The sequence below is a fragment of the Moschus berezovskii genome, chromosome Y (assembly GCF_049115385.1).
Source record: "Moschus berezovskii isolate FMDL1 chromosome Y, NW_MosBer_1.0, whole genome shotgun sequence".
NCBI classification, from domain to species: domain Eukaryota; kingdom Metazoa; phylum Chordata; class Mammalia; order Artiodactyla; family Moschidae; genus Moschus; species Moschus berezovskii.
In genome coordinates, this window is record NC_142489.1 from 9,132,618 (window position 1) to 9,145,474 (window position 12,857).

A 12,857-nucleotide genomic window follows, 5' to 3' on the forward strand; every position below is an offset into this window, starting at 1 on the left:
CCCAAAATTCAGTTTTTGCATTATAACAGCTATTGCATAATCAGCTTTGTCTTTTCCTCCTTGGCAGTTAGATAACAACGCATGTTTTCTTGCTTTTTCTTTTTAGCTATGATGCTTACTCTTTTTTGAGCCTTGAGTGTGATAAACCCACTCCATCCATAACTGAGTCTCTGCCTTCTTTGAAGCGCCCAGAAGGGTGGTTTTCCATGCACGCTGTCTTGGTGGATGACTCTGATGACCCTGTCCCCACCACACCCGCTTCTCTGCTTGTCCCACCACAGGCACATCCATCTGGAAAGCCTTTTTCTTCACCCCCAAGTTCTCCCCCGAGGGCGCCAACGGATGCTTTCCCACCCACGTGTGTTTCTGCCACGGGCACTACGTCACCTACCACGACCCGCCCCTGCTGTATGAGATTTCCAGAGACCCCCGGGAGAGAAACCCGTTAACCCCGACATCGGAGCCGCGATTCTGGGAGATCCTGGAGGCCATGCAGGAGGCGGTGGCCCGCCACGCCCGGACTCTGCAGGACGTCCCCAACCAGCTGTCCCTGGGGAACCTGATCTGGAAGCCTTGGCTGCAGCTGTGCTGCTCGTCGTCAGGACTGTCCTGCCAGTGTGACCGGGAGGATCAGGATGGGAGACAGAGCCCTTAGCCATTACTGGCTGCGTCTGGGGGTGCACGGGGTGAGGGTGGGGCGCCCCGCCGGCAGCATCAGGGATGAGCACCCAGGATCGACACTGGGGGAAGGCATCCCTGGCCGCCTCCCTCCTCCCCAGACACCTGGAGGCTCCATCAAGACCCCCCTCCACGCAGACACACACCTGTCCCCGCCAGGGGAGGGAAAAGTCAACGTTTGCAATAAACAGAGACACAAATGTTAGTTACGTCTTCCAAGGCCAGTTGTTCATGTGGATGGCGACTGGGCAATGAGTGTCCAACACCTGTGCGGCTGGAGGGCAGGAAGGGGCACAGGCGAGCTGCTGACCTCTCAGACAGCGCGATCCACGGCTGAAGGCGTCGCTTACCCCACAGCTGACTCGATGCACTGGCCACCAGGATTTCCCCTAGAGAGTGTCGCGTGGGAGCGAAGCAGATGTTAAGTGTTTACTGAAATCTAACCCGTGCCACTTTTTTACCCTGAGTAAAAGAACATCTTGCCCAATCACGGATGATGGTTAAGTTGCCATCTTCTGGTGACTGAAAGGCGATTACTGTCAGTATTATTTGCAAATGGGTATGAAACACTCTTCATGCTATCCATGTTTGTACGTGGGTATGTGTCTTTCTTTGAGAAGTTTGCAATATTTAGAAGCTCGTCACTATTGAAGGAGAAGCAGCAGAGGCTCACAGATGTGTTTTGTGTGACCGCCTTTTGGGGAGCTCTCCCAGCAAAGGTCAAAGCTGAGACACACCTCTCCGGCCCGTGTGTTTCCAGCCCGTCATTTGTAGCGCGCTGTTTGGCTCCTGCTGTCCCTTGGCTGAACGGCGTTTCTGAACTAAAAGTCCAACTTAAGCGATTCTGCAGCCCAAGAAATCCCCTCTAACAGATTCACAAGAAATCCCCTCTAACAGATTCAGAATTATTAGCGTGTGAAATGTATGCTATTTCACAGGGGCGGGGGGTATGGGGTGGGGGAGACACAAGCCATCAGACATAAGCAGTCCACAACCCATACCCACGAAGACACTAGCAATCAGACATAAGCAGTCCACGACCCATACCCATGAAGACACTAGCAATCACACATAAGCAGTCCACAACCCATACCCACGAAGACACTAGCAATCAGACATAAGCAGTCCACAACCCATACCCACGAAGACACGAGCAGTCAGACATAAGCAGTCCACGACCCATAGCCACGAAGACACTAGCAATCAGACATAAGCAGTCCACGATCCATACCCATGACATCTCGAGCTCTTGCAGACCCATACCCATGACATATTGATGCCGAATTTCATGACGAGAAAATGGTGGTTCATGCCCGTCCTTGTGTTCTGTTGGCCTGACCCTGTGGGTAAGCAATATCTGTGCCTCAAGTCGGTCGTGACACGCATGCTTCCGTTTGAATTCCATTTCCTGAGACCTCAGGAATGCAGGGATGAGGCCTAACGGGGAGGAGACTGGGAGACAGGGGGCACAGCTGGAGCTAGTTCCCAAGTCTGGACCACCAGCCCCTTCTGGGCAAAGGGTTCCCCTGAGTGGAGAATACCTAGGTGACCTTCAGACCCTATACGCGCTCCAAGAACATGGTGAGGATTCACTCACTCATCTGGACACAGGAGCTGTGGTCCCACTGCCTCTCTTTGATCCTTGTAGCGAACGTGTCTCGGCGTCTGTCTGCTCTGGGCGCAAGGGTTTTCTCGATCCCATGGGAGTGCGGGTCAGTGGAACAGTCTGCCCGTCCCTCACCCCCGGATGCGTGGACCTTACCGTCCAGGCACTTTGGAGAAAAATGTGTATAAGCGCGTCTCTGGCTGTCTGACAGTGGTCTCTGCCTTCCACTCTTTGTCCCTGCTGAACAATGTCTAAGCTCCGACAACATCTCCCGACCCCCTCCTTACGGTCTGCTCTTTCAGAATTTTTTAAAATTAATTATTTCAGTTGGAGGATAATGGCTTCACCATATTGTGGTGGTTTTCGCCATACATCCACATGAATCAGCCACACACCCCACCCTTCTCCCTCCCCACCCCATCCCTCTGGCTTTGAGTACCTGGCTTCATGCATCGAACGTGCCCTGATGATCTATTTCACATATGGTAATATACATGTTTCAATGCTGTCCTCTCAAATCATCCCACCCTTGCCTTCTCCCACCGAGTCCAAAAGTCTGTTCTTTACATCTCTGTCTCCTTTGCTGCCCTGCATGTAGGATCATCAATACCGTCTTTCTAAGCTCCATATAAATCTCTTAATATACAGCGTTTGTCTTTCTCTTTCTGACTTACTTCACTTGGTACATATACACGGAGGAATATTACTCGCCTGTGAAAAGGGAATGCATTTCAGTGAGTTCTAATGAGGTGGATGAACCAGGAGCCTGTTATTTCAGATTTAAATCTTTCTTTGTCTTAAAAAAAGGACAAATGATTCCTTCCGCCTGCCTGGGAATGGTTCAGAGTTGGAAAGCAAGCACGATTCTTTCTCTTAATTCAGATTTCTCCTTCTAGAAATTTGCCAGAAGCGTGTCATGCTGTTTCAGGAAATAGTCTCGTGAAAGGATGGACAAGCATGTTACTAGTGTGTTAGAATTATTGCTGTTATCGTGCGAAACCCATCTAAGGCCCCTGTTACCAACTTACGTGTCAAAAGATGACCTCATTTGCTCAGAGTTGGACACACTCAATGCACATGGACTTTACAAGGCATTTTATGATGTCAGAACATTGTGTTTGAGGCTGAAAACAGTGGAAGGACTTTTGCAGATGTTGATAACGCACAGCTTTGTGTCGCGTTGATTGTTTAATCTGTACACGGGTAACCGCCAACAAAGGACACGTTTACCTCTAGACTCACAATGAGCTTTTGAGAATTTGCCTCAGAATCGCTTAGATCTCCATTCTGTTTCAGTGTATTTGAAGATCAGCTTTGTTTGTAATAATCATAATTACCACTTGCCACCTGAAAGTTTGGCTTGGAACGCACAACGGAACATTTGAGTTCCCACTGGTATGATCTCTTGTATGTCCTGTTCTTTGTGGGTTTTGAAGCTTTAAACAAATTCTTTCTGAAAAAAAAAAATATATGTATATCATTATATTTCTAGCATTTCACAGGCGTACAAAGCTTCAGCTAACAGTGACCTATTGACAGGCACGATTTGGCAACATCATTAAGGCTGTGTGAAAATCACAACTGCAACCTGTGTGTCAGAGGTCATGAAGGTTTCAGGAAGGGGAACTCATGTCAGGTGGGCCTGAAGGACATCCCCAGAAGAAACAGGAAAAGTCTGTCACGTGTCTGAACAATGGGATCTGTGACGTGGTCGCATCTGTGAAGGTTTCCCAGAATCTCATTGTCACGATCACTTGAAATGAAAATAAACTTTTCCCTGGCAATTAAAAATTCTCTCCTGCTTGGTTTTCCACGGGGCTCAATTCAGCAAGCGTGCGCAGTGTTCAGTTGGTCAAGAGTCTGCCTACAATGTGGGAGACCTGGCTTCCATCCCAGGGTTGGGAGGATCTCCTGGAGGAGGGCATGGCAACCCACTCCAGTATTCTTGCCTGGAGAATCCCATGGACAGAGGAGCCTGGCGGGGTGTTTACTATGTTTGGGGTATGATGTTAAGTGCTAGGGTTTCAGTTCAGTAGATCTTTACAGAATGTCAGAGGCTCCGGGGAAGGGTGGGGAGTACACAGATGGATGAGAAATAATAAGTAATAATAATAAATAAGGTAGCCCCTGACTTTCGTGATTAGAGGGCAGTGTGGACACCCTGACCATCTCTTGGCTTCCAAGGTCGTGTCCCACTTGTGTGTTGCTACAGCTGCTGGTCAATTTCCAATGAAAGCTTTGTAGTAAATTCAATGGGATCATAGTTGTAAGGTGCCTGGCATGCTGTAAGTCCTAAGAAAGTGTTAGCTATCTTTATGCCCTTGCCTATATTTATCTTCAAGTATTTTTTATTACAAAAAAAATATATAATTATAAAAAAAATACAGCATACACACTAGCGAAGAGAAAGAATCACTTTTAACCTGACCATCAAGCAGAAAACACCATAAATATTTTTGAGTATATTTTTAAGATTTTATACACACAATCGCTGGACTTCCCTGGTGGCTCAGATGGTAAAAGCGTCCGCCTACAATATGGGAGACCTGGGTTCAATCTCTAGGTCGGGAGGATCCCCCTGGAGAAGGAAATGGCAACCCACTCCAGTACTCTTTCCTGGAAAGTCCCATGGACAGACGGAGGAGCCTGGTGGGCTACAGTCCATGCGGTTGCAGAGAGGCAGACACGACTGAGCAACCTCACTTTCACATACAATGACATTACACGTGCACACAGATGCATGTTACAGAAATGAATTATAACCAGTTGTATTATAATCTTTTTTTCCACGTAACTCCGTTGTAACCATCTCCATGATAACAAGAATATATTCATTCCATGGTTTTGATTGATTGCATAATAAAAAACATTTCCAGTGAATATGTTTCTATGAATATGAACTTTGAGTTGCCTATTGAAATGGATGTCGTCTAAATGTAACGCAGGGTGCAAGACTCAGTCACACACAAAGATGTGGCATTTGCTTGGGTGGGCGGGACCCCTCTGTAGCTGCAGGTGAAGCAGAAACTGTCTCATGTGTGGTGTCATCGCGGTACTGGGTACCGGGCAAGAAGATTTTCTCCACTTTCTTTTACCTTTGGGGCCACTGAGGCACTCAGGCCCAGCCAGAAAGTTTCCCACACCGAGCTCTATTTGTAGCTACTCAATGCAGAACATCCGGGTAAGGACTCTGAGATGGTCCTAAGCGGGAGGTGATTCGATGATGGTGATGAAATAGCCTGGATCTCGTGAGTCGCCGCCTGGGGCAGCTCCAGAGAAACCACGGTTTCCCCGATCGACAGAAGACTGACACCTGAACAGGATCTCATCTTTTCTGGGGACCTCCCTGGGTGGTCCAGTGGGCAAGTCTCCGAGTTCCCAGTGCAAGGGTCCTGGGTTTGATACCCAATCGGGGAACTAGAATCCCGCACAGCTAAACAATCAAGCATCTCCACAATGAAGACAGAAGATCCTGCATGCTGCCACTAGGACCCATAGCAGCCAAATAAACATAATTTTTTTTAAAGAAAGATCTACTCTTTTTATTTTCAAGACACTAAGATTTGGAGGTTGTCAGCATAACAGCAGCTGGAGTTCCTTATCTCAACTAATATACTAGCTTGGCCTCCCTGGTGGCACAGCTGGTAAAGAATCCGCCTGCAATGCAGCAGACCTGGGTTTGATCCCTGGGTCGGGAAGACACCCTGGAGGAGGGTATGGCAACCCGCTCCAGTATTTTTGCCTGGAGAATCCCATGGACAGAGGAGCCCGGCAGGCTACAGTCCATGGAGTCACAGAGACTCGGTCACGACTGAGCGACTAAGCGAGCCTGCACGGCCATATTATATAAACCTGACACTCTTGTGAGAATGTCTTGGATTGCAAAAAGGTTTTGTGTTTTTTTTTTCCAATTTACTGGTGTTGCTTTGAGTAGAAGCCTATGCACGAAATTTTCTTTATAATTTTGACTTTATGATGGGAACGTTGCTCAGCATGAGATCTGCCCTCTTAGCTTTTGCAGGACAGGATACAGTCTTCTTAACCCCAGGCACAGAGTTGTACAGAGGATCTATTCCTTCTGCATACCTGAAACTTTGTATCTGTTGATAGAAATTCCCCCTTCTCCTCACCCATATAACCCCTTCAGTTCAGTCCTTCAGTCGTGTCCAACTCTTTGCGACCCCATGAATCACAGCACACCAGGCCTCCCTGTCCATCACCAACTCCCGGACTTCACTCAAACTCATGTCCATCGAGTCGGTGATGTCATCCAGCCATCTCATTCTCTGTCGTTCCCTTCTCCTCCCACCCCCAATCCCTCCCAGCATCAGACTCTTTTCCAGTGAGTCAACTCGTCTCATGAGGTGGCCAAAGAATTGGAGTTTCAGCTTTAGCATCAGTCCTTCCAATGAACACCCAGGATCGATCTCCTTTAGAATGGACTGGTTGGATCTCCTTGCAGTCCAAGGGACTCTCAAGAGTCTTCTCCAGCACCACAGTTCAAAAGCATCAATTCTTCGGCGCTCAGCCTTCTTCACAGTCCAACTCTCACATCCATACATGACCACTGGAAAAACCATAGCCTGGACTAGACGAACCTTTGTTGGCAAAGTAATGTCTCTGCTTTTTACTGTGCTATCTAGGTTGGTCATAACTTTCCTTCCAAGGAGGAAGCGTCTTTTAATTTCATGGCTGCAATCAGCATCCACAGTGATTTTGGAGCCCAAAAACATCCAACCCCTTGGCAAACCGTAATTCTGCTCTCCGCCTCTGTGGGTTTCTTCACACACGTGGGACCACGAAGTGGCTGTCCTTCTGTGACTTAGTTCACTGAGCATCTGCCCTACCAAGATTCATCTATGTTGTTGTTGACTGCAAGACTTCCCTCATTTTTAAAGTTCAGGTGTGTCTAGTATTAAAAAAAAAAAAAAAGGCAACTAGTCTTGGCAAGGCTGTGGAGAAATTGCAACCCTCTATACGATAGGTGGGAATGCAAAATGATGTCGCTCCTGTGAAAAACTGTGGTTGTGTGTGCTCAATTGCTTTCGTTGTGTCTGAGTCTTTGTGACCCCATGGACTGTAGCCCGCCAGGCTCCCCTGTCGGTGGGATTCTCCAGGCGAGCATACTGGAGTGGGTTGCCGTGCCCTCCTCCAGGGGATCCTCCCAACCCAGGGATTGAATCTGGATCTCCTGGATCTCCTAATGCTGACCCAGGGATGGAACTCGAGTCTCCTGCATCTCCTGAATTGCAGGTGGATTTTTTACCTCTGAGCCACCAGGGAACCCCCCCAAACCATTATGGAGGCTCCTCGAAACATTAAAAATAGAACTGCCATATGATCCAGCCATCTCCCCTTCTGGGGGATTTTGCCCCAAAATTGAAATCAGGATCTCAAAAGGGATACCTGCACCACCATGTTGGTTGCATCATTATTCATAGTATAAGCTGATATAGACAGACTATGTAATGTCCCTGACAGATCAAATGGACATGGATATATGGACTATGCCTTAATTCTTTAAAGGCCTTCAACCTTTAGAAGGTGGGAAAAAGGAACTTAAAAATGTACTGTGCATGACCACCACCTGCCTACGGCCCTGAATGGGGAACTGATTCTGCACCTACCGTCTCAGTGCGTGAGAAACAGAGCTGGATTCTTTACACAGCTGACAACCTGATGATTGATTAAACATGGAGATTCTTTCTCATGGCGGAATATGACATTTAGCTTCCTTGATTACAGGAAGATAGCAGATTTCAAAAAGATACTATCGATGCCTAGGAGAGATGTTATTTCTAATAGCAAATCTTCTAATGAGTATATCTTTTTTTAAAGATTCCTTTTACTTCTGAATGGTGTCCCATCTCTTGCCAAATATGCTTTATTTCTCCTTGGATGTGTGTCTCAATCACTCAGGTGTGTCCAGTTCTTTACGACCCCATGGACCGTAGCCTGCCAAGCTCCTATGTCCATGGAATTTTCCAGGCAGAATACTGGAGTGGGTTTGCCATTTCCTACTCAATAATGAATACATTTTTAAAAAGCTTTGTTTTTTAAACTTTGTATTGAGGTGTAGCCAATTGATAATGTTGTGATAGTTTTGGGTGAACCAAAGGGACTCAGTTTTTTTTTTTATAAAATATTCTAGTTAGCCAAATATCCAGATTTGGTCCTGTCCAAAATGTTCATGAGGCATTTGATTCGTATCAAGAGTTTCTTTTTAAATGTTCTTCTTTTCTTTTTGGCTGTGCAGGGTCTTCACAGCTGCCTGCAGCCTTGCTCTGGTTGCGCAGGTTGGGGGAGGTCCTCTCTGGTTGGGGTGCGGAAGCTTCTTATTGCAGTGACTTCTCTCAACCTGTGGAAGCACGCGGACTTCAGTAATTGGGGCCCACGGGCTTAGTTGCTACCCAGGATGTGGGATCTTCCTGGACCAGGGATTGAACCTGTGTCCCCTGTAAACTGGCAGGTGAATTCTTAACCACTGGACCGCCAGGGCAGCCCTCAAAAGGTTGTTGATGTTTGCCTATAATCAGTCCTTTTCAAAATGCCTGTGGAGACTTCTCGGTCCACACCAAAAGGTCCTTGATATTCGTCCTGTCCAAAATCGTTTGGCATGGATCTCACCTGCTTGTGGACGTTTTCGATAGGACTGAATTTCAAGAACTTTTTTTGGTCTTCTGGACCAAATGTCTGATGCGCCAAATGTCTGATGCAAGTTTTAGACAGGACCAGGTATCCTGCAGGGAATATTGTTTTTTTCATTCCCTGTAAACCTTATCACTTTTGAAATACCTTCAAAAACATTTCCCGTGCCTATGTAAAAGAGTCCAGCGAATGTCATATTTTAGTTTCTGTTGATCAGATTTTGCCCTTAGAAAAAAAGATCAAAAGATGACGTAATGTTTCTATGACAACTTCTTTCAGCAACTTTTGAAACAGTGCCATGTAGCTTGTGTTTAATATATCCAATTAAAGCACAAGATGCCTCTTCCCTCTAAAAGGCAGCATCGAAAACATTCCGTTTACGCAGAGCATCAGTTCCGTGTTGGAATCTGAGGAGCATTTTTGCAGCCAGGCTGGAAAGCCGCGTCCTGTAGTGCCTCTCAGCAAAGGTGACAAGTGCCGCGTGAAAAGGTTGGGAGAAGTTAAGAGTTTGAGATAATTCCGAAAAGGGCACTCGTGGCATTTCATCAAAAGCGTCGGGTCGGTGACTGCTGAGAGAGAGAGTCATCAGACAGCTCATCCATTAGAGCTTGTATCAGGGAGCCGTGCTCCCAGCTGTACCAGCAGAAACAGAGATAAGCGAGTTTCCGCGGCATATTTCGTCTCCCTGAAGGTGAAGTGGGAAAAGGTCCCAGGGCCCACGCATTGCTCTGATAGGCTGGCCTGTGGAATGATGTTTGACTCGACTCCTTCATCCTCGGTCTGATTCCGAGTCTTCTCTGGGTTCCTGGTCTTGGAATCGTCACTACATCTCTATCAGGTGCTTCCCAGTTGGTGCTGGTGATAAAGAATCCACCTGCAATTCAGGAGACACGAGTTCGATCCCAGGTTCCGGAAGATCCCCCGGAGAAGGGCGTGGCACCCCAGTCCAGTACTCTTGCCTGGAGAATCCCATGGACAGAGGAGCCTGGCGGGCTACAGTCCATGGGGTCCCAAAGAGTTGGACACGACTGAAGTGACTTAGCACGCACATACGCGCATGTCTATCAGATGTTATGATTCTCTTGTTACCGATGAGGAAGCGTACAAAAAACAGGATGTAAATATGCTTTATGCTCAGATTTATGCCGTGATGTTTTCATTTAAAAAAGTAAATGGATAGATCTTCACAATCTCCATGTGTGGCTGTGTGTGCTTCCTCCTGCGCAACTCCGGGGGTGACAGGCACACTCCACCATAGGAGGCTGTGTTTCCTCTGTTTGTTCAGTGGGCAACCTGAGCCGCCATACATGGCAGCCTTGGTTAGACTGTGGTGGAGAAGGAGCTGGATACGTAAGTCACTGATCGAGCTTGTTATTTTGATTGGCCTGACAATGAGGACTGGAGAACATTGTGTGAACTCAACCCAAGCATCGAATCCATGATCTAGCATACAGAGCTGGGGCACTTCCGGAGTGAAGGAAACAGTGTGAGGGTCCTGCTCATTAAAACAGAGATCAGATTGGTGGAGCTGGTTTGTTGCATTCAAGGAAATAGGCACGTGGTTTTGTGTGTGTGCATTGACTGTGACTTAGCCAGCAATGTGATGATTTCTAAAGACCTGTGGCTTGATCCGTGGTCCTCAGGCGTAGTGACCTTGTGTGTTGGGAGAAATGTCCCTTGTTAGCTGAGAGCTGCAGGGCCTGTTGCTAGGAGAGAAATTTCCAGCATCTCAGATAGAGGTTGGGCCTCTGGGTGAAGATGACAGCAAGCGGAGCCTCAGAGGACCCAGGGTGACCATCTAGGGTAAAAGTGTTATTCGCTCACTAGTGTCCGACTCTTTGCAACCCCGTGGACTGTAGCCCTCCAGGCTCCTCTGTCCACATGGGATTCTCCAGGCAAGAATACTGCAGTGGGGTTGCCATTTCCTTCTCCAGGGGATCTTCCCAACCCAGGGCTCGAAGCGAGGTCTCCTGCATTGGCAGGCGTGTTTCCTACCATCTGAGCCACCAGGGAAGCCCGTGCAGGGTGAGCCAGGAATAGTCCTTTTGTTCCTTGAGTGTCCGAGGGTTTAAATGTCGTCACTGCCTCTTTAAGTATGTTCTTTTTGACTAACTCATGTCACCCCTCTCTTTCTACAAAGGAATCATGATTAAATTTTGCCAAATATTTCATGTCTCATTTTTTTCCCCCTTGGAGATTATGTCCTAAGGAATCTTGGGACATTTTGAACACTGGAATAGTTGAGCTTACGCAGGCTTAGAAAGAGATTTTAGGTTGTTAGAGGAGAAGAAAAATGAGAATGGCTTTGGGCCAGGAGGACCAAACAAACAAATTTTAAAAAAAAACACAAAAATTAACATTTAGGTTGACTGTATCTGCAGAAATGTACACATTTCCTAACCTTTCCTGCATGCACATCATGGAGGTAAAAAAAATAAATAAATCACTGGGTAACATGTTACATCACATGGAAACTTAGTGAGGATTGTACAAGTTCAGTGTGTCTGCTTTAATGATAACAACAAGCCCTACACTGAGTACCCTTTTCAATATGTTCAAAATGTTTAACCTTCTTTAATTGTGTGTTAAAAATTTTTGACACTGTGTTCCAAGTAAAAAGAACACAATAGTCAAAACAGTGATATTTATTTGCATCCTACTATTATAAGTTTAAATGCCAGTAAACCCCCTTCTGACCTTTTATCCTTCGTATTGTGTGCCCTTTTAATTTTCAGCCCAAGACTGTTCAGTGAATTCTGGTGCCAAAAAAAAAAGAAAAATTATATAGTGTATTGTTTTCCCATGGCGATAATTTAAAGGGCAACTTGTGTTAGGAAAAAAATATTTAAAGCCATATTGTGCATTTTCCATCACAGGAATGTTAGAGGTTTTCCAGGACTAAAAATGGTTCTGCCTGTGTATGCTTGCTTAAATTCAACAAGGATGACAATTCAAAGAGAAGGGCCAGCTGGAAACGAGACAGTGAGTTAACGTCTTCTGGCCGGAGACGGGGTGGAAAAGGCAAGAGGAAGATTAGGGTTGGATGTGAAAGCAAAGCTTAATCATCCCCACTTCTGTTTATGGTGCATTTCTCTTAAGAGGTGATAAACTAGAGGTCAGAGGAGCGAAGTCGCCATGGGTCGCAGCGTGGCAATTACCCCGTAATCGTCCATCTTCGGTGACCCTAAAGAATGCACAAGAAAGCGCTTGATGAATGCTCTTATCCACACAACTATTTCACGCTGGGGCAGACAGGGGAGCCAGAATCTCTGAGCTTCACCCCTCAGTGTATTGTACGTCTAGAACATGCAGGGAGTCCAGCGTCAGATCACCACTTTCCATGCTCTAAAAATGCATACGTCTCTGCAGAAGATGGCCTCTATGCTTCTCTGTGGCCTGGAAGTTTCCTAGAAATGCCAGAAATCCCTTCCGAAGATGTGGTGATTTGTTCTAGGAAGTGACAGGGCCCTTGGATTCTCTTTCAATGACATCTGGCCACCGCAAGCAGGATCCCTAACAGGTGGATGGCGAGCTGCCCTTTCTAGAAACTGATGGCCGTGACAAAACTGGGCTTGCTAGCAGCCCTGGAGGCTGTGTTGGGCTTCCCTGATGGCTCAGATGGTAAAGAATCTGCCTGCAATGTGGGAGACCTGGGTTTGATCCCTGGGTTGGGAAGATCCCCTGAAGGAGGGAGAGGCTACCCACTCCAGTATTCTTGAACTTCCAGGGTGGCTCAGCTGGTAAAGAATCTGCCTGCAATGTGGGAGACTTGGGTTTGATCCCTGGGCTGGGAAGATCCCTTGGAGAAGGGAAAGGCTACCCACTCTAGTATTCTGGCCCTGGAGAATTCCATGGACTGTACAGTCCATGGGGTCGCAAAGAGTCAGACATGACTGAGCTAATTTCACTTTCACTTTTCACTCTC

At 46.9% G+C, this 12,857-nt stretch overlaps 1 protein-coding gene across 3 annotated transcripts in view; it reads left to right on the top strand.

The window, feature by feature from the left end:
• The window catches only part of LOC129564114 (steryl-sulfatase), a 154,010-nt gene extending 152,422 nt beyond the window's left edge, over positions 1 to 1,588 (top strand). For all 3 annotated transcript variants that reach the window (XM_055437719.2, XM_055437720.2, XM_055437718.2), the window contains one exon: positions 282 to 1,588. In XM_055437719.2, coding sequence (XP_055293694.2) covers positions 282 to 655 — 374 coding nt within the window. In that variant the 3' untranslated portion in view covers positions 656 to 1,588. The remainder of the gene's footprint in view (positions 1 to 281) is intronic.
• The last annotated feature ends 11,269 nt before the right edge of the window (positions 1,589 to 12,857 follow it).